The 19,225-nt window shown below is 35.9% G+C and overlaps 1 protein-coding gene across 1 annotated transcript in view; it reads left to right on the top strand.

Annotated features, from left to right (window-relative positions):
* The first annotated feature begins 3,604 nt into the window (after positions 1-3,604).
* Positions 3,605-19,225, top strand: part of LOC149807484 (kinesin-like protein KIF2A) — a 95,807-nt gene continuing 80,186 nt past the window's right edge. Inside the window, exon 1 of the mRNA XM_089956922.1 lies at positions 3,605-3,772. Coding sequence (XP_089813048.1) covers positions 3,718-3,772 — 55 coding nt within the window. The 5' untranslated portion in view covers positions 3,605-3,717. The remainder of the gene's footprint in view (positions 3,773-19,225) is intronic.

Here is a 19,225-nt window from a genome sequence, read left to right on the forward strand (position 1 = left end):
AGGGGATGTTTTCCTTCACGTCCGCGCGTTGTTTGGTCATGATCTAGGTAAGATCATTTTTTTATGTCTTGGGGGATGTTTTCCTTCACGTCCGCGCTTTTCGTATAAGCACCCACAGTATGCGTCGTTCAAACCATTCTACAAAGAAGATGGCTTCGAACCAACTTGACAAGATGCAAAAATTACAAGACGTTTTAGACAATTTAGGAATGATGGAGCAGATGTTAGTAAGACTCAATGAAGACCACTATTCCTATAGTCCCCATCGTGTAAAGATGGAAATTAATAACTTGAGAAAAGTAAAGGACATAATAAGTGGTGTCATAAAAGAGATAAAGGAGGAGAAGGAGGATGAAGAGGAAAGGATAAGAATAAGAAAATGGAATGAAAAAATTGAAAAAGAAGAAGAAAATGAGAAGAGGAAGAAAGAAGAGGAGGAAGAGAAGAAAGAAGAGGAGGAGGAGAAAAAAAAGAAGAGAAAGAGTGTAGGAGAGAAAATAAGAAGTTGGTGGAGAAAAAGAAGAAATTAGAAGCAGAAGAAGAAAAACCAAAGGCCCTTTTCAGGGCCACGCATATTTCTCGAAAAGAAAATGACTTTTCAATTGCCTACCCTTTTTTTAAATTTTAAAAAAAAAAAAAATCCCATGTTCAGTTCCCCTTGTCCCTAGACAAGCCCAAACTCTATTCCCCCATGTTAAATTCCCCTTGTACGTAAAGTGACCCACGATTTATTCCCATGTTAAATTCCCCTTGTACGTAAAGTGACCCACGATTTATCGCCATGTTAATTCCCATTGTACGTAATCTGACCCACGATTTTTCGCCATTTTAAATTTCCATTGTACGTAATCTGACCCGGGGGGGGGGGGTCTGTAATGCTAATTCCCATTGTACGTAAAGTGCCCCCATTCACTACTGCTGTAGCATAGCCGTCTGCAAACAAACGATTTTCCAGGTCGACTTCAATCATCATATCATTGATGTGCACATAACAGAGCAATGGTTCAAATACTGTGCCTTGAGGTACTCCCGAAATTACTTTGGACCAACCAGATTTAGAACTATCTACCACCATAAATTGTTTGTGGAAACATCAAAATCGAGTTTGTCCAGCGTGTGGCTTTGCATGCAGTTTCATAACGAAATAGTTCACTCCTTAACACTTTATGGGCGACTGTGTCAAAAGCCTTTTCAAAGTCTAATGCAAAAATGTATACTTTGTCCCTTTTATCTAAATCTTTATCCCAGGCATCAACAACTCAACACATCTGTCTTTCGCAGCTGTGTAATTTCCTGAAGGCATTTAAAAAAAATATATCAGGTATGATAGAATCGTTATGCTAGAACAAACTACGCCCAGAACACTGGTGAGATTTGCGCTAATTACTGGCCATTGCGTTATCACAGCTTTTGAACAGTGGGCATATATTTACAAGAGACCAATCCTTTGGGATGTTGGAAATGTCCAAAGATTACTGTAAGAGGTATGTAAATACCAGTGTCAATTCTGAAGATGGTAAATTTGGATGTATATTATCCAGAACCACCAAATTTCGAGGGGTTTAAAACATGTAACAATTTCTGAACTCCAGAACATGTTGCTACTATGTTATTAATGTTTAGGTACTTTTGGGAAGTTACATGGTGAAGCCATCCCACTCAAGTTACTAAAAAATGTTTTTTAAAACCCACTGCAGAATTGTGTATCCATTGTTTCAGCGTTCTAAACGTATATATATTTTTTTACTAATTTGGTTTTGTCGTAAGTGAAGGAATGTCATTTGAGTCTTGTTTTTAAATGTTGCTATTGATATATTTCCAGAATAGTTTCGAATCTGAAGTCAAGTTTCCAGTCTTGTTGTTTATGTACTCAGTATGTGAAGTTTTAAAAATTTTTTTGATCTTACATATACTGGTATAAATAAGGTATATGTTATAATACAGTGGCCACTAAACCGCATCTTCGCTAATCAATGTCCCGATATGTTAACCCTATCTGCATCTTGGCGGACCGAGCGGATATTTTAGTGCTTTGTCATAGCTACATCTATTGGATTTCGTGAATTGTCTCCCTTAGTTTGTAATTTCAACTAACCATGGCTTTTACAGCGGTGCATTGTATATCGTCCGAAATGGTGCAGGGAATTGACTTCGAAAGGATAGTTTTCTAGTTTAACATCCTAAAGTACGACTACGTACCAGAGAGATGGCATTACAAGTGTATTTGAGTCAAATGTATTGTACAAACACGGACCGGCAGTGGAAGATGACTTATTTATGAGTCCATTCAAGCTGTGTTCCCCATGTCTCAATCATGTAGGAACAGTATGCCGCCGTCTTCAAAGAAATTCACAGATCCGAATAACAGAAATGTCTGCTCTATCCGTCAAAGTGTACATAGGGTAAACATATCGGAACCTTGAATAGCGATGACAACTAAACCAATCAGGTGAATGAATGTCTGAGAATTTACCTGGTAATGAGGTCAGGACGAGGTCTGAAATATTTATATCATGAGATGGAAAGTCGACTACTGTTTGTCCTAAACCATGGCCATTCATAATATAGATCAATATATTAAATGTATTCCCATATTTGCATGTTCTCTTTGACTAATTAATGTTGATATAATTATATTATTTTAAAAAAAACAACACAACATGACATGTAAATAGGCTTCATTTCGGTTTTTATTAGATTTTATTTTCAAGCTGCTTTTCCAACGGGAGAACATCGTCACAGTGACTGAATGACCGTCTGCATTAACTGCATATATATATATATATATATATATATATATATATATATATATATATATATATATATACAGGGCCGGCGCTACCATATAGGCAAACTAGGCAGCCGCCTAGGGCGCTGATTTCAGGGGGCGCATTTTTTAAAAAAATTATTGTTTATAAATTCTGAAATTGATATTTTCCGGGGTGGGTGGGGGCAGAATCTAACGTTGCCTAGGGCGCCGTATAGCCTGTACACACACACACACACACACACACACACAGAGTTTTATGCATTTAACGCAGTGGATTGTATTTAGTAATGAATTATAAAATTGTGAAATCTCATGTCAGAACCACCATGCCGTGCTCTCCATTTATATCTAACCTACTTAAACAAAACGTTACTAATATTTCATCTTCACCTATTATTTATGTTTATGTACATATTTTAAGTTCTTCCATTCAGCTTTATTTCGTCGCCTTCAAATCTCAGTTGCAACTTTGTTGTTCCATGAAATCACTCTTGCGTCCTCTGTGCATTTAAAAATCTTCTGTATTGTTGACGTTCTAGGTAATTGTCAAAACGCTGTGGCCTCCCTTTACCAATGAAAAAATTAAAAAGCGATTTGAAATACCATAAAAACAAAACATATTAGTAGTTTGTTGTAAAATTTTGCAATGTGAATTCTTCCATGTATTTAAAGGATTCAGTTTTTCCAAAATATGTAAATCCGACAGCCAGTAGAAGGAGAAGCGGTAGAGTTGGTTCAGGATACAAACCCTTCCGTTCTGAAATTTAACTCTGCGCGGAAAGAGTACAACAGTTAGTTTGTTGGGACATCCTGCTCATGCGCAATGATAAATTTTAAATTTCCAACGGACGAGTACCATCTCATCGATCACGGAATGCCGCCGATAAAACTGCAACCAACGTGAAAAAAGTTTCTTTTATGGTTTTATCATTTTATAAATCTTGAATATGGATTTGAGCAAATTGACTGTCGGTGTCAATGTTGACATACAGCGTACAGATGGTAGGTAAACCAAAAAAGAGGCTCTGAATCATCGGCTGTTGCTAGCATAAATATACGAATTTAATAATCACTGACAAGTGGTTGAACCGCCTTAATAAGCCCCATAGTTGTTGCCAGATACCATATATGATTTAAGATTTCGTTATGATTGATTGGCGTTTTGTATGAAATACTTGACCAAACTAGACGTACAAAAGTTGGCTGACAAAAATTTCTGCACTACTTTATTGTTGGTGGGACGGGGGTTGGAATAACTCTATCAATCGGGTAGCACTTAACATTTTCATATGATTGGTTATACTCGAATGCTAGGGGTATGGATGACTTTTTCCCCACAGCATTTCCATCTTTATTATCAGAGGTGTCGTTAATGATCAAAGTTTAAGATACGACTTTAGTGTTCTTTTTTTTTATATAATACTCTGGTTTGAAGCAAGGCCTACAGTGCAAGACATGGGCTATCATGATATGTATGAGGGGTGGTGGTGGTCAGCATCTTACTGCCATAATAGGGTTGTTTAGCAGTGTCCCTTGTGTGTTGTCACCATTATTTCAATTATAAAATACCATATTTGGAGAAAAAGGATAAAGCACATTAACTTTTAATACATATCATGAAGTACTAATTAATCTGACTGATTGCTTTGTAACAACTTTTCTTGCTGCTAAGAACCTAAACATATGGATCTTCTGTTCTATTCACACATCTCTTTAATGCTATTTACAAACCTAGTCATCTGATTTAATACACTATGATACTTATGTACATAAGTTATTTTAAGATGTATTTATTTAGAATCGTTATATATTTTTCAAATTTTTTTGTTCTTTCAGTTGTAAAATTTGATTTCTTTTTCATTTTTAATGAAAATGATACACAATTATAAATATCAGTAATTTTCTTCTGAATTCAATTAATGCTAATGAAAAATACAATAGCATTATAGAAATGTGGGGTATTATACACCCCTGGTAATGAAATGATGTATGTGAACTTAGTCTTTTTATGAATCCAGTCCTTGAGTCTTTGTATCAATTTTGTAACATAATAGCAAAAATAAATGATGAAGTAGCTTGTGCTCTAAGATGGGGAAAACATTTTTGCTGTCACTTAAAATCATAGGATTTTTTTCCGAAGGGTGTTGGGCCTTTAAAATCGAACTTAAAAGGATTAGATTGTCTTGTTGTCAAAATGGGCGTAGTTAAACAATTTTTATTATTAAAATGTACTTTATTCTTCTAATTGACTTTCAGAGATTTACAACAGTATCATACAAATATCAAACTGCAAAACAATAATAATAATAACAGTAGTTATTATTATTATGTATCCTCATATATCTTTGCAGGGCTAAACAATGCAAAAAGTTAGAAACAGTCAATCCAATTTTAATAACGACATTGTTACACAACAATCTTTAAGAAGTCCCTCTTAGACAATGCACAAAATTACCACTTAGATAACGACAAAAACAGCAATATCGGTATCTGATTGTCCAAAAATAATATGGCTGATGGCACAGTGCCTCATAAAGTATTCAGAGGTCTCGCTAGGATTTTAAAACTAGGAGTTCACTACTTCTATTTTGTTGACAACAGGAGTCCGGCCAGCAAACGTTGCAGTACCCTCCCAAATCATATTGTACATACCTGAAGTGGCTAAATGTCCTGATGATTAGAACCAGTGGTAGCCACTGAATTTAGTTTCCAAATTCTTTATGCCACTGACATGGAGCTATTGTTTATCCATCTGAATGAGACTGAATTTTGTCAACCCAATAAATGGTCTTATTTCAAACACTAAAACCAGGCATCAGTCACTTGGCTTTCTGAAATGATTATGAATCTCATTAAAATCTTTGTCAATTTGCTGTTTAACCCCAAAATACCTATCCAAATTTGTAAACATGTTGGTTTAAGTCCCGATGTGTCTTGATTTTGAGGTCATGTGTACTACTTATTTGGCTACACTCAGAAAATGAACACAATAATGAAAGCTAAGTTGTTCATTTGATATAGTTTTATAATGACATACATCTCTGGGGTTTTCTGTCTTTAAAAATTGAGTCATTCTAATATCAGAACAATTTCCCACCCCATAGCAGCAAGTTAGAGTCTTTGAACTTGCTGCCTAGCTATTGCATCATGTTCTTTGGATGTACTCTTATAATGACAACATGTGCATCTGGGGGCCTTTCAGCCGCTGAATTCTGTTATTGTAAATATCAGCACAGCTAAAATGATAATTGATCAACACTTTTCCAAACTCATCAGGTGACTGAAGCAGGCCTGGCAAGCCTTTGAATTTGCCACCCAGCTATTGCTTGTGTATGGCGGACTCCTGTGTAAGTGATTTTATGTGTTCCAGATAAAACATTTGCATCCAAATACGCCTGATTAAGTGTTTCTGAGACCTCTGGTCTTTTTAGCTCTCTAAACAGTCTTATACTCGTGCAATGTAGTTCTGTACCGACTCATTGCCAGGGGCACTAAAGTAAAATATTTGGCAGTCTGTGATACCACTGTTGCATAGTTTAAAGTACAAATAATGCAGGTAATGTGGGCATTCAGTACTGACTTTTTCTGCTATAGATGTAAAGGGGTCATGCTACCAGGCGAAGTGAGCAACTAAGTTGCATAAAAAATGAAAACTTCACCTTTTTCTATAGGAAAGCGAAAAGTACTTTGCCCTAAAAGATGTACATTGAGTGATCATAGATTCAGTATTGTCATAGCTCAAGGCAAAATGTAGGCATCAAGCCATCAGTTAGCTGGTGTTGGTTTTAGTTGTGCAGACAAAACTCTGTCACATTCACATGTGTTTTGATAGCTGATTAATCATTAACCCTTTCCAGAATAAATTATAGTGGAGTTGTGTTATATTTGACTGGTTACAGGAACTATCATTGTTCGATTTCCACAAGTTATCATTTGATGATAAAAATATACAAATTTGTGTTTTTAGACCTAAACAAACATATGTAAATAGGATTTTTTGTTTTAAGAACAGAATTGGTGACCTGTTGGTTTTAACTGTCATGTGCATTATTTTCTTCATGACATCAGCTTGAAACTGTAAGTGAACCTGTCAGGGTGGGGGGATAATGGCGGATACTGCTGTGTCTGGGAAGTACCACTCTTCATTGATTGTCTGTTTTTGTAAACATTTGGACAGATATATTTAGGAAAATAATGAAAGCAATGTCTAAATTTTATGTTTTTAAAGACTTAGAGCAAAAAAAAATGCAATTATTTAGGTCACAGACGTATGGGACAATGCTCAGTTGTGGAATTAAAGAAGCGCTTTGCACATTTTTATGAAAATACGGAAAAAAACTGCAGAGCAGATGCTATTTAAAAAATGCCAGATGTTGCTTGTCGTTATGTTGTTGTTGTTGTGGGGTTTAATGCCATTTTTTAGCACACGATAGGCTATACATGGCGGCCAGTATTAATGGTGGAGGAAGAACCCGGAAAGAACCACCGACCCACGAGAAGCTACTGGCAAGCTTTCTCACATACCCACATTGGCTGAATCTTAGACTCGAACCGCCGCAGACAGAGGTGAGATGGCAGTGATCCGTAACGAAGAGCGCTTTAGACCACTCGGCCACTCGGGGTCCCGCTTGTTGTTATGTAGAAAAATGTATATATATATATATAGTATAATACATACGTATCATGTATCTTGCATTGCTTCCACTTCTTCCTTTTTTGTCCAAAAGAAGTCACTTTAACCTAAAATTCAAGTCTAGCTTGTGCCTTGTGCATAATTGTTGAAAAATTGATAATACATACTGCATAGTGTTCATTTGAATTTGCTTCTTGTTGATCATTATTCCTTGGAAGATAATTATTTAAATGTTCCAAGAAATACATGCGGCAAAATTAGTGTTAAAGTAAGTCAGCATTTTTAGATGACACGATTTACAAATTAAACCTGACTGCTCCATTGGCCTAAGTGGTTAGAACATCCATCTCTGATTGTGGGTTCAAACCCTGGCCGAGTCATACCAAAGACTCACAAAAAATGGTATTAGCAGCTGCATTGCTTGGTGGTCAGCCTTAAGAGGTTAGTGTTAGGCCTGGTCAGCCTGGTGTCAGGATAATGTGACTGGGTGGGACATAATGCCTCATTTCTAGACATTACCATAAACTGCCACACTGCAAACATTTTAGCAATGTGTCTGAATTTTTTTTAAAGCTATGTTAAAAATCCAAATCACTCACCTAAAGTAAACCAGTTGGATTTTGTGTCCTCATGCCAAAATTAAAGCACTACATATTGGATAATAATTGAACTATCCCCAGATTAGACCCAGCATCCACTTTTCTTCCCCCAGATTGGCGCAAGTCTGCATTGTAAAGATTCATAGCGACTGATAACGTTATTCAGGAAGTTTTGTGATGAAAACTGCAGTGCGGATTATACAGCAATCAAGAATAAACAGACATGGGTAAATCTAATGTATTAAATTTTAGGCATGCATTTGTCTTCTATTTAAGATGTCTTTGCCAAATTTCATTAGACATGTTCATTCATTTTGTTTAATAATGTACTCTTTTCATTTGCCAAATTTGGTTGAACTAAGCGTCGTGATGGAGACTAAAGTGTATCTCAATGTGGTCATGTATGTGTCTTCATTGATCTTAATAAAAATTTTAATTGTCATTCTGAAACTTAATACTGCAGCAGTTTTACATTGTTTGGTATGATCTGCTCCTTTGTTTTTGCCTCAAAACTGGCAGACCAAATTTTCAGATTACTACGAACATTTACAGTGGCAGATGAGCATTTATATTGTTTGAAGAAAGCAGATGTTTTGGTTGAACCATTACCAGTGCAGTTGGCAGTTCAAGTTTTTTTCTAGTGTATGGTGCTTGCATTGTGTTGTCATAACACACAACGTATCCTGATAAGATAATCCCACCACCTGGTGGTTTTCCTCACCTACAGGTTCCATGTATTTTAATGTGGACACTGGATGGGCAGTTGGTTTAAGGCATTTCATGTCTTGAATTTTCAGATTATATTGTCAAAGAATTTCCCCCAAATAAATCTTGGAAATAAATTTCTGCCTGCAATTAGGAGTAAATATTTAGTTCTAAAACAAAAGAAGAATAGGCAAGCTTAAAGTAATTTATCTACTCTCAAGAAAATTTAAAGGGCTGAGTGAATGAAAACTGAGCCAGTCACCTACTTGAATGAATCATGTGGCAGGTTTTAATTGGTTGAATGCTGGTTGTGATGTCATAGTAACATTATGGATATGACTTGTCATATACATTACACTTGCCATGGAAATTTGATGGAATGTGACTGTTTCATTTTTAATTTAAAATAAGCAAATTGGGTTGTAAAAGTTACTAGATGCAGTAATAAAATGATTGTGAGACCCCATCTTTGCTAGCCAAGGTATGTTAACCTATCTGAATTTTGGTAGATTTATTAAATATTTTCATGCTTTGGATCTGTGAATTTCAAGTTATTCAGATTTGAAGGGAAGGACACAAATGGAATGGACTCAATATGCAATTTTCCACTCTCCAGTTTGTAGTTAATACTCTTGATGTTAAACTGATGACATATCCTTTTCAAGTCAATTGCCTATACCATTTTTGGTTGATGTACAGTGCATCACTGTTACACGCTAATTGGTTAAGTTGGCATTACATGCTATTACTAAGGGAGGCAACTTGTGAAATCCAATAGATGTCTCTAGGACAATGCACTGAAATATCTGATTGATCTGCCAAAGTGTAGATAGGTTAAAATTTTGGAACCTTGGCTAGCAAAGATAATGGGATCCAGGCACTAGATATTGTGACAGGACACAATTGTTCAAACCTAATGAAAATTAATCTTTTCTGAATGTCATGGAATTTTTAAAATGCATGTTCAGATATTATTAAATCCCACAAATCTAGGTATTTTGAGAATCAAGTGCAAAACTATGTCCTCACCCTCCTTGATTTGTCTGCAGCATTTGACACAATAGACCGTGATATATTACTTCACCGTCTCCAGCATGTATTTGGCATTCATGATACAGCCTTACTGCGGTTCAAGTCCTACTTGGTCAACAGGACACAAATTGTATCTGCAAATGGAATGCACTCCAGCCCAGTTGATCTGTGTTGTGGTGTTCCACAGGGGTCTGTTCTTGGACCTGTTCTCTTCATTCTATACACTCAGTAGCTCTCAAGTGTCATAGGTCATCATCCAGTGTCTCACCAGTTGTACGCTGATGACACCCAAATATACACATCTAGTTACCCAACTGAAGTTGTAGAGAGGTGCATTTCTGATGTGAAATCATGGATGACATGTAACAATGTAACAATGTAACAAGTTGCAGATAAATGATGATAAAACTGAGGTCATTCTGATCACAACACAAAGACTTTCTTATTCACATCCTTTACCTCAGACAATAAATATCAGCCACACCAACATTAAATTCACACAGTCAGTATGAAACCTAGGTGTTACTCAGGACAGTACTCTCACATTGCACCAACATGTCATGAACATATGCATGGCTGCATATCTTGAGCTGAGATGCATCAGCTCCATTCGCAAATATCTTTCAGTTGATGACACTAAAACTTGTGTGTTCATTAGTACTTTCAAGACTGGACTAGAGTAACTCAATTCTGTATGGTTCATCTCAATATCTGCTCCAGAAACTTCAAAAAGTTCAAAACACAGCTGCTCGGATCATACTTAGAGTACCACGATCAGAGCACACCTCCCCGCTGATATGTGCCTTACACTGGCTATCCATTCAGTCCAGAATCAAACACAAAATTTGTTCTCTGTGCTACATTTCACTGTCTGACTCTAGTCCAACGTACCTATCCGACCTCACCCACGTCTACACACCAGCAAGATACTTAGGCTCCTCTTCTGACAATCGTATACTCATTATTCCCGCTGTGAAAACAAAGTCATATGGACAGTGTTCTTTTGTATACCAGGGCCCAGCAATGTGGAGTGAATTGCCCACTGAACTTAGACACAAAGACACAGTGATCCCATTCAAGAGTGCTCTCAAAACTCATTCGACTGCAAGAACAAACTTAAAGACCTAATAATGTTTTCTACCTTAAATATTCTCAGCATGTATTTTTGTTTGTTTTTGTAATCATATCATTATATGTGTTGTCTAATGTTGTAAAGCGCTTAGAGCTTCTAAAGATTAGGCGCTATACAGAGCCCTCATTATTATTATTATTATTATTATTATTATGTCACATACATTTTCTACATGTCTCATGTTCATACAGGCTGGATATTAGCTTAACTGGTCATAGACCAGAAGAGTTTATATGATGGCATATTGTCCAAAGCCTGTTTGTTGGCACAACTTTAATATAGCTACTTATCCTAAGGCCAAACAAAAAAAAACAATGTGTTTTTTAATGCACTGAATTTAAAATTATGGTAGTGTTATGTATATTTAATTTATATTTGATATAATTGTTTGTTCGTTTTATTTATTTTTATTTTTTTTCCTTTATATGCTATTATAGTGTAACTTTATTTACTGGATTTGACATTTTCCAGAAATTAGTTTGACCTGTTTTTCTTGGTAAACACTAATAATAGAAACTTTGTATCTAATGCTGACCTAGTTCCTGACCATGTAAAAGCCTTCTTTGTGGTTCTAGAAACATGATCATGTGATCCTCATACTGGAATCTGTTTTGCGTCTTTAATTGGTGCATAACTATTTTCTGTAGAGAATGTAGTCCATTGGGCTATAAACCAGTGACACTTAAAGTTGTTTTGTTGTGACCAGTTTGATTTGAAATTCTATTTTATGGAATTATTAATTCTTTTCCCTGAAAATATTAATGTGCTCATACAGAATTCTTGGACAAAGACATTTATTGAAATTTTGTTTGGAATTCAAAACTGGAATATTATTTTCTGTGGTTCAGCAAGGAACTGTTGACACATCAGGACAACGCTGACTATTGCATATGTCATCGTACTGTATCTTGGATTTTTTTAATCAGGACTCCAACTCAGATTCATTTAGGACTTCATTGGTTGGATACGGGGGTACCCGGTCATTAGGATTGATGTGTACCCAGTAAATGTTCCCAGAAATTGTGACATCTCTAATGGCTGCATTGGGACACCCATTTTAGGTACTTAATTGTAAGGAGATATTTGGACACCCATTTAAGGTACTTAATTATAAGGAGATCATTTGGACACCATGTTACGTACTTAAATGTAAGGAAATCATTTGGACACCCGTTTTAGATACTTGGATAATTCAGTGATCAAATGTTGGGCACTGGAATTATATAAAATGCCATCATAGGTTTTAACATGATTGTTCTTTATTACTACTTTTTGGTTACCTGACCAGGTTTTCACATTGGGAAAAATGTTTGCCTGGCATTAATATTTAGTTGTCCTGGGCTCCTGGGTAATGTTTTTTTTTTATATCCCTATAGTGTAGTTGTTGCTTACATATTATTGATTATATCAAGAGAGTAACGCTATCTTGTGCAAACATACTGTAAAAGTATATGTATTACAGATGTGTGTATTAAAGGTGCATGTTCCATTGTTTTGTCCTTGGTTCTTCACAAAATTATGCTTTGTTTGCCTGTAAGTATGATATGAGAAAAAGATCTGAAGCTGCATGAAGATTTTTAATGGATATTTTGTGAAATGTGGAAAATCTCGGGTGATCATTGTATGATTGACAATTTCCACATTATTTGTATATTTTATTCATTATTACAACATTTCTGTGTCAAGACACTGCATTGATGTGAACAGTAATCTGCCTCTAGAAACTTACTGATCTCCAAAGAAAGTGCATGCCTTTCTCCAGATACACTCTGGCATATGCAGAGATATTGAAAACTACTATTATAACGTGTTTTTGTCCAAATTAATTCTCAGACATCAATACTTGATGGCATGTTGTACAGAACATTTTTGACACAAGTATTCTAAAACATTGGTATGTGTATGGTTTTAGACTTGTTTTTCTTCTTCCTCCCAATACTTTTCTGAAGAGATTGTATGGAGCATGATGTGATACAGCTCTACCCCACCTCTGTTCTATTTATCACACTACACCAGATATCCAGCCCTGAGTCTTATTTGCTATGCAATTCAGAAATTTTAACTAAACAGCCCTGTTTTCTCAGTTGCATGCTTTTCAAAAACAGGCTATGTGGTTTTGTAAAACATAAGTATTTAAGTACATGGCTATGAGATGAAGTGGTTTGCACTGTGAATTAAGAAAGATGGCTTGTTCTTTGATTGCCTTGAAACAAAGGTTGAACCTTAATGTAGCCAGATTAAGGATCACCTGTAAATGCATAGAAATTATGATCCTGTGAAACTATTCTCATAATTTGTTGATTGGGTTTTTTGGATAATTTTATTTGCAAATGGGTCTTCTATGTGCCAGTTTATTGCTAAATGAAAATTTAATTTTCTCAAAATAGCATGTCATTTAATTTGTGGGCCATGGTATGTCATGAGATGGTTGGGCTATCTTGCACATGCCGAACTCTACTTGTAATATTCAAGATTCGGCTAATGTGGGTATGTGAGAAAGCTTGCCAGTAGCTTCTCATGGGTCGGTGGTTATTTCCGGGTTTTTTCCGGTTCTTCCTCCACCATTAATACTGGCCGCCATGTATAGCCTATCGTGTGCTGAAAAATTGCACTAAACCCTACAACAACAACAGCTTGTAATATTCCATCTGTAAACTGCAACATCTCAAATGATACAAAAACATTCAGCAATTGTTTCACTTAAAATGTCTTGCAACATTATGGTACAGATTACTTACTACTTGTTGATTTAGTTCAGGGTTTATTATAGGCTGTGCCAGTCACCCCTAATTATTCATCTTTGTTTCATCGAAGTTCCTTCCATGGCACTGATAGGGTGCATGAAAAGACTCAAGAAAACAAAGATAAAAGTTCATTATAGTTGATTTTACAGTGGTCCCCCCCCCCCCGACTGGCGGTCACTCGCTTCTTACAGCTAGAATCCCTAGGTCCTGATGAGTTTGTGTTCAGAAGTACCCCTCAAGAATGGCCACCCCTCTAATGTGACCAGTGGCCAGCATACTAGTACAAAAATTTAAAATATTCCCTTCACAAGCGGCCACTTTTTATTTCAGATGTGTCTAGAACCAATAATTAATTCATATCGTGCGGTAAGTTATCAGATTATCTCGACTGTCTATACCTGTCCTTTGATGTCAGGTTTCCTTTATTGAAAGAAGTGTTGGCTAAAGTACATGTAACACTAAGATTAGTATTATATCATTATCTATAAAAGCCGACATTTACAGGAAATGGGCTCAAAAATATTGTGATAGAGTTTGGGGCTTCACACATCTGTCGAGTTCTTCTCTTTGATGAATACAGCAGGACGTAATTGTCAAGATCATAACATGGTCAGCAAAGGCTAAATACAGATTTTATTAACACACAATGAGAAATTAACCTTGAACAAAACAAGGTGCCAGACAAAGACCGAAAATTAGATCTATTGCTTCGTTTACGAAGAAGGCATTTCGTCCACTCTACAAAAGTTTTGTCTGCATAATTAAATCGCACACAGTTAGCAACATCCAAATAAATCAGTAACCGAACATTCATGTCATCTCGTAAATGGAGACGTATTACTTGTGAAGAAAGTTGGTTATTCTGCTTGGTGACATTGGGGGATGTGAGGTGGGCTTGCAGAACAGTTTTATGTAGAAAAGACTAGAATAAAACCAGCTTATGCTGAAAAGACTCGAATAAACAACATCGTAACCAGTAAGGAGATTATTCAGCAGCAGTGGGCAAATGGAGCAAATGGAATGAGAATTATGTATGTACAAGATTTAACTGATGTTTTTGAATTGTTTTGCAATGTGCATGACAACAGTACCTGCTCGCATATCTCGCTTACGTCAAGAATAAGAATTATTAATGTATATTCAGTTGAAATAAGTCTATTCTTAAGAAGAAAAATGTTTTAATAATTAATGTTACTTTTAAACGAAGATATTTAATGCTTTGAAGTATGTAGCTTTCTTACTATGTATATTACATAAACTTCTCACAAAAAATGTAGTACCCCTCTGGAAAGGCCACCCATCTTATAAGGCCACTTTCCTGGTGCAGATAGGGGTGGCTGTATGAGAGGGGGACCACTGTTGACTGAATTTAGTTTATCCCTATCTCACTGTATAGCTTGTTCATTGCCAAAGAAGTATTGGGTGACAGAAATGTCTTCTTACTCATAAATCAAGAGAATGTGATCCATGAGTGTAAATGTAAAGAAGAAAAACTGCTGCACAGAGATGAAACTGTTGACTTGAATATCAAAGCAGTCCTGTATGGGGAATGGTTACTTGAGCACGAGGAATTCAAATTCCAGTATGGAAGACTCAAAACAGGAGAGGCTGATAATGATCACAGGTGCTTGGGTTGTGGCTGTATTAATTCTGCAATAAATATTAACTACTTCAGAATTATATACTTTGATACAGTCATTGTTGAGTCAGACTATAGCGTTGTTGTTAGTTGCCTTGATGGTGGACACATTTAGCTGGCAAGGAAATTGTAGAAAGCTGTGTTTAGTCGGACTCTGCAGTGACTGGAAAAATTAGTATTTATTGCAAGAGTTAATTAATCTACAACACCAGCATCTGTGATAATTATATATATTTGAATTTCTTGAATAAACAAAATGCAAGAGTATTTGCCTTGGGGATTTGTTTTTATTTCTTCTAAATGACCCCAATTTTTGACTTGGAATTACCCATGTGGGTCAAACATTACCTACTTGCTTCTGGAATCAACACTGCTTTTTGATTTCTTATACTGAAGTAATTGTTTTGAGTCCATACCAACTATAGAAATTGTATTAGGGTCCTACGTCATGATTGAGAAGCCGTATAGTAATGACTTTTCTGTCTGTATGTCCAGCTATACACACTTCTTGCAACCACCAAGACTCTGCATGCAACCATAAGCCATAACTTGAAGCCATAGCATCAGGTAGTGGCTACTTGCGATCTTAATATGTTTTAAGATAGGCAACGATGGAGAGAACTTTGGAAAAGCATAAGGTATTCAGACAATATTGTTACTGAAAATGACAACAACAAAAAATGATTATATAAATGCAAATTAGATTTAATGCTTATTCAGATTGATTATTCATGCAAGTGAAATTTTTGTTGAAAAATTTAGATCCTTATGAAAGCACATCTCATTTTATCCATGCATGCTTAATCGCATTGCACAACAAATTTGTAAAATACCAAAACTATTGATTGAGACTCAGTTACTATGCACTAATTACCACAGAGTATTGAAGATGATGCTTCAATGATTTTTGGACAAAACCACTTTATCAACTTTGTTTTAGTCAAGTCGACAGGTACATGCAAATGTTTGTCCAGTAATTATTCCAGCTATTATTTTCAAATCCATGGATAATTAGGTCTGATCTTTGACACATATTTGTGTGAACTGCAGTTATCTATTGAGCATCACTTGGCATCATTGACGATGTTTGTAGATAGTTTGATAGTTGAAGTTAGATCATACATGAGTCAAGCTCTTGTTTGTTTGCTTTAATTTCAATTTTTGTTAGCATCTTCTTACTTAGATGGGCTCTGAGCACATGTTAATCCTGCTTGCTAATTGATGAAGTGGCAGCTGGTCATATGTTTATTGTTGATGTGGAACAAGTTACATCATTTTCATTTGGGTCAGGGGTCAATTAGTATTCAAAACATGTCTGTGAAGGCAGATGAAATTCGATTCATGGGTCACAAAGATTGTTTCATAGATTTGCACAGATGGGAATCTAAGCTGATTTTTACCACTTTTTAATTGATGGTGTGACTTTATGGACTATGTCTTAACACATTAACCCCTAGCAACGACTTTACGGGGCAGGAGGTAGTAGCCTACTGCCGAGCTCTGTATCGTCATGGTCATGCATGATACACTTAAGTGGATGGTATTATAGAAAGGTAGACAGATGTAGCTCTACAATGATACCAAATAATCTGGAATATCTAGTTGCACTACAAAATACAGATAGATAAACCTCATTTTTTGGACCCGACTTTTTTTTACGCAAAATTCGCCTGTGGTCGGAAGCCCATTTTGTGTCTGGATTTTAGACTTTTTGGTCTCAGATCTAAGGCAAACCGGTATGAACTGCAAACAGACAGATGAGCCTTTGCAACAGGTAGGATAAGATGGGCATTTGGAATAAAGAGTGGTCTCCATACAAAAATAATGGCCCCCATTTAGCAAAATAAAAAAAAAAGTTCCAACTTTTACCTTTCTGCTCATGCATGAGTCAAATAGCCAATGAAAAATGATGTTTCTAACACAACTAGGCAGTATGTTATTGAAAGATGACCGGGGATTTGGTGTTTTCAAGTCTATTCAGAAATAGCTTTCAAAATGTGTTTCCTACTCGATTTTCAGGCAAAAATGGCAAAAAGCTCCAGGGGTTAATGTGTTAAGGAATAGATCATACACATTTCCTTTAAATTCTAAATAGCAGAGTGTTGTTGTATGCATCAGCATCCATTGATGTTGAATGTAAGTGATTTATCTTGACAGGTTTTTGATTTGTGATGAGACAGGTGGTAGTACTATTTTAGCCTTTGAACTGACTGTTCTTTTTTGCCCTCATAAATTTTGTTTATGTTCTTTATTTGGCATATTGGTTGAAGTCAGTTAAATGCCTGCAAATATACAAACTTCTTGTGGTTAAACCAAGAATTTAAATGTCTTTTTTTTTTCCTTCAAAATAATGATACTTGAGACCCAAGAAAATAAATCTACTAATTTATGTGCCTTGTAAAGGTGTCATTCTTTAAAGTTAATTTCGATGGAATTATTGTCCTTTTTCCATCATTTCGGAAGATCCCTGTACCTGGCATAGTTCTGACACCAGACAGTATATTCTGATGTTGTGTAGGGGCCCTGAGTGGCCAAGTGGTCTAAAGCGCTCTTCGTTACGGATCACTGCCATCTCACCTCTGTCTGCGGCGGTTCGAGTCTAAGATTCAGCCAATGTGGGTATGTGAGAAAGCTTGCCAGTAGCTTCCCGAGGGTCGGTGGTTCTTTCCGGGGTTTTCCCAGGTTCTTCCTCCACCATTAATACTGGCCGCCATATGTAGCCTATCGTGTGGTGGAAAATGGCGTTAAACCCCACAACAACAACAACAACAACAACTGATGTTGTGTACATTGTCTTAGAGACTGATGTGCTAATATCAACTCCATGTTAGATAAGAGTTATGCCCCATGACAGTTAACTTCATATTATTGTGTGGGTTGTTGCTTGTTACTTGCACTATGCAAAAACAACTTTTGCACAATTCAAATGCAATTTGGTATGAACATTTTCTCACATTCCTAGCTGTTCCTTTTTAATATAGATTCAAACCTGTCGTTGCAGCCACCTGGTCATAATGGCCAATCTAATCTGCCCCAGGCAGATTTCCTATATAAATGCTCTGTATTTAAGGGTCATCTGCTGTCAGTGTCAACAGCCTCATGTTTTCTAACAAAACAGTGGAGTATGAAAATTGCACATTATTTGTTTGAATATTATGATATTGTTTACATAAAGGTGTATGATGTGAATCGATGTATAAGCATTTCATTTATGTATATCACTTGTACTGTTATTTTAGCAGAAATAGAAGTCACCTATTGTGTCATTGTGACAGGTATTGTTAGATATTGTCAACTATTTACCTGTGTAAAACTGCTGAAGAAAACGTTCATCACTGAGAGAGATGAGTTTCATGATTAGGGTCAAGGGTCATTCAGTATTCAAAAGATGTGTGCAAAGGCAGGGTCGTAAAGAATATTGTCTCAATGACTTGCATATAATATGGAAAATGCTTCCCCAGAAACCATGTGTTTCCTACTGCACTGTTTTTAAGATGAGAGTAGGAAGATAGTTATTTGTTTTTTGAACATTATATTATATTGATTAGTACTAAACACATAAAGTACTGGACTAAACCAGTAGAAATCAATTTCAGGAATTAAAAAATTTAGCTATTTTTTTTTTTTGGGTGGGGGGGATTAGGCTTGTAATTAGCACAGTTAAGGAACCATTTAACATATTCTAATGAAATTTAACGTGAACATTGTTTCTTTGACCATGATGTACCTTTCATAGATTATGTCTTGTCTTCTTCATAAATACTGTATAGTGACTATTTAGATCACAGGGTGTTCAAACGTTTTTAACATCGTAGGCCATATGGACCAAAAATGTAAGGTTCATGGGTCATATATTTTTGTAGCTTTTATTCATGGCTGTAAATTGTAATGATTATCTATAGTTAGATTTTTGCTTACGTGACTAGGGTTTGTTTTTTACGAATATTAAGAGCAAAAAATTACATAGGATC

The sequence above is a fragment of the Sinohyriopsis cumingii genome, chromosome 1, assembly GCF_028554795.1.
Source record: "Sinohyriopsis cumingii isolate HCF-2022 chromosome 1, ASM2855479v2, whole genome shotgun sequence".
NCBI lineage: Eukaryota > Metazoa > Mollusca > Bivalvia > Unionida > Unionidae > Sinohyriopsis > Sinohyriopsis cumingii.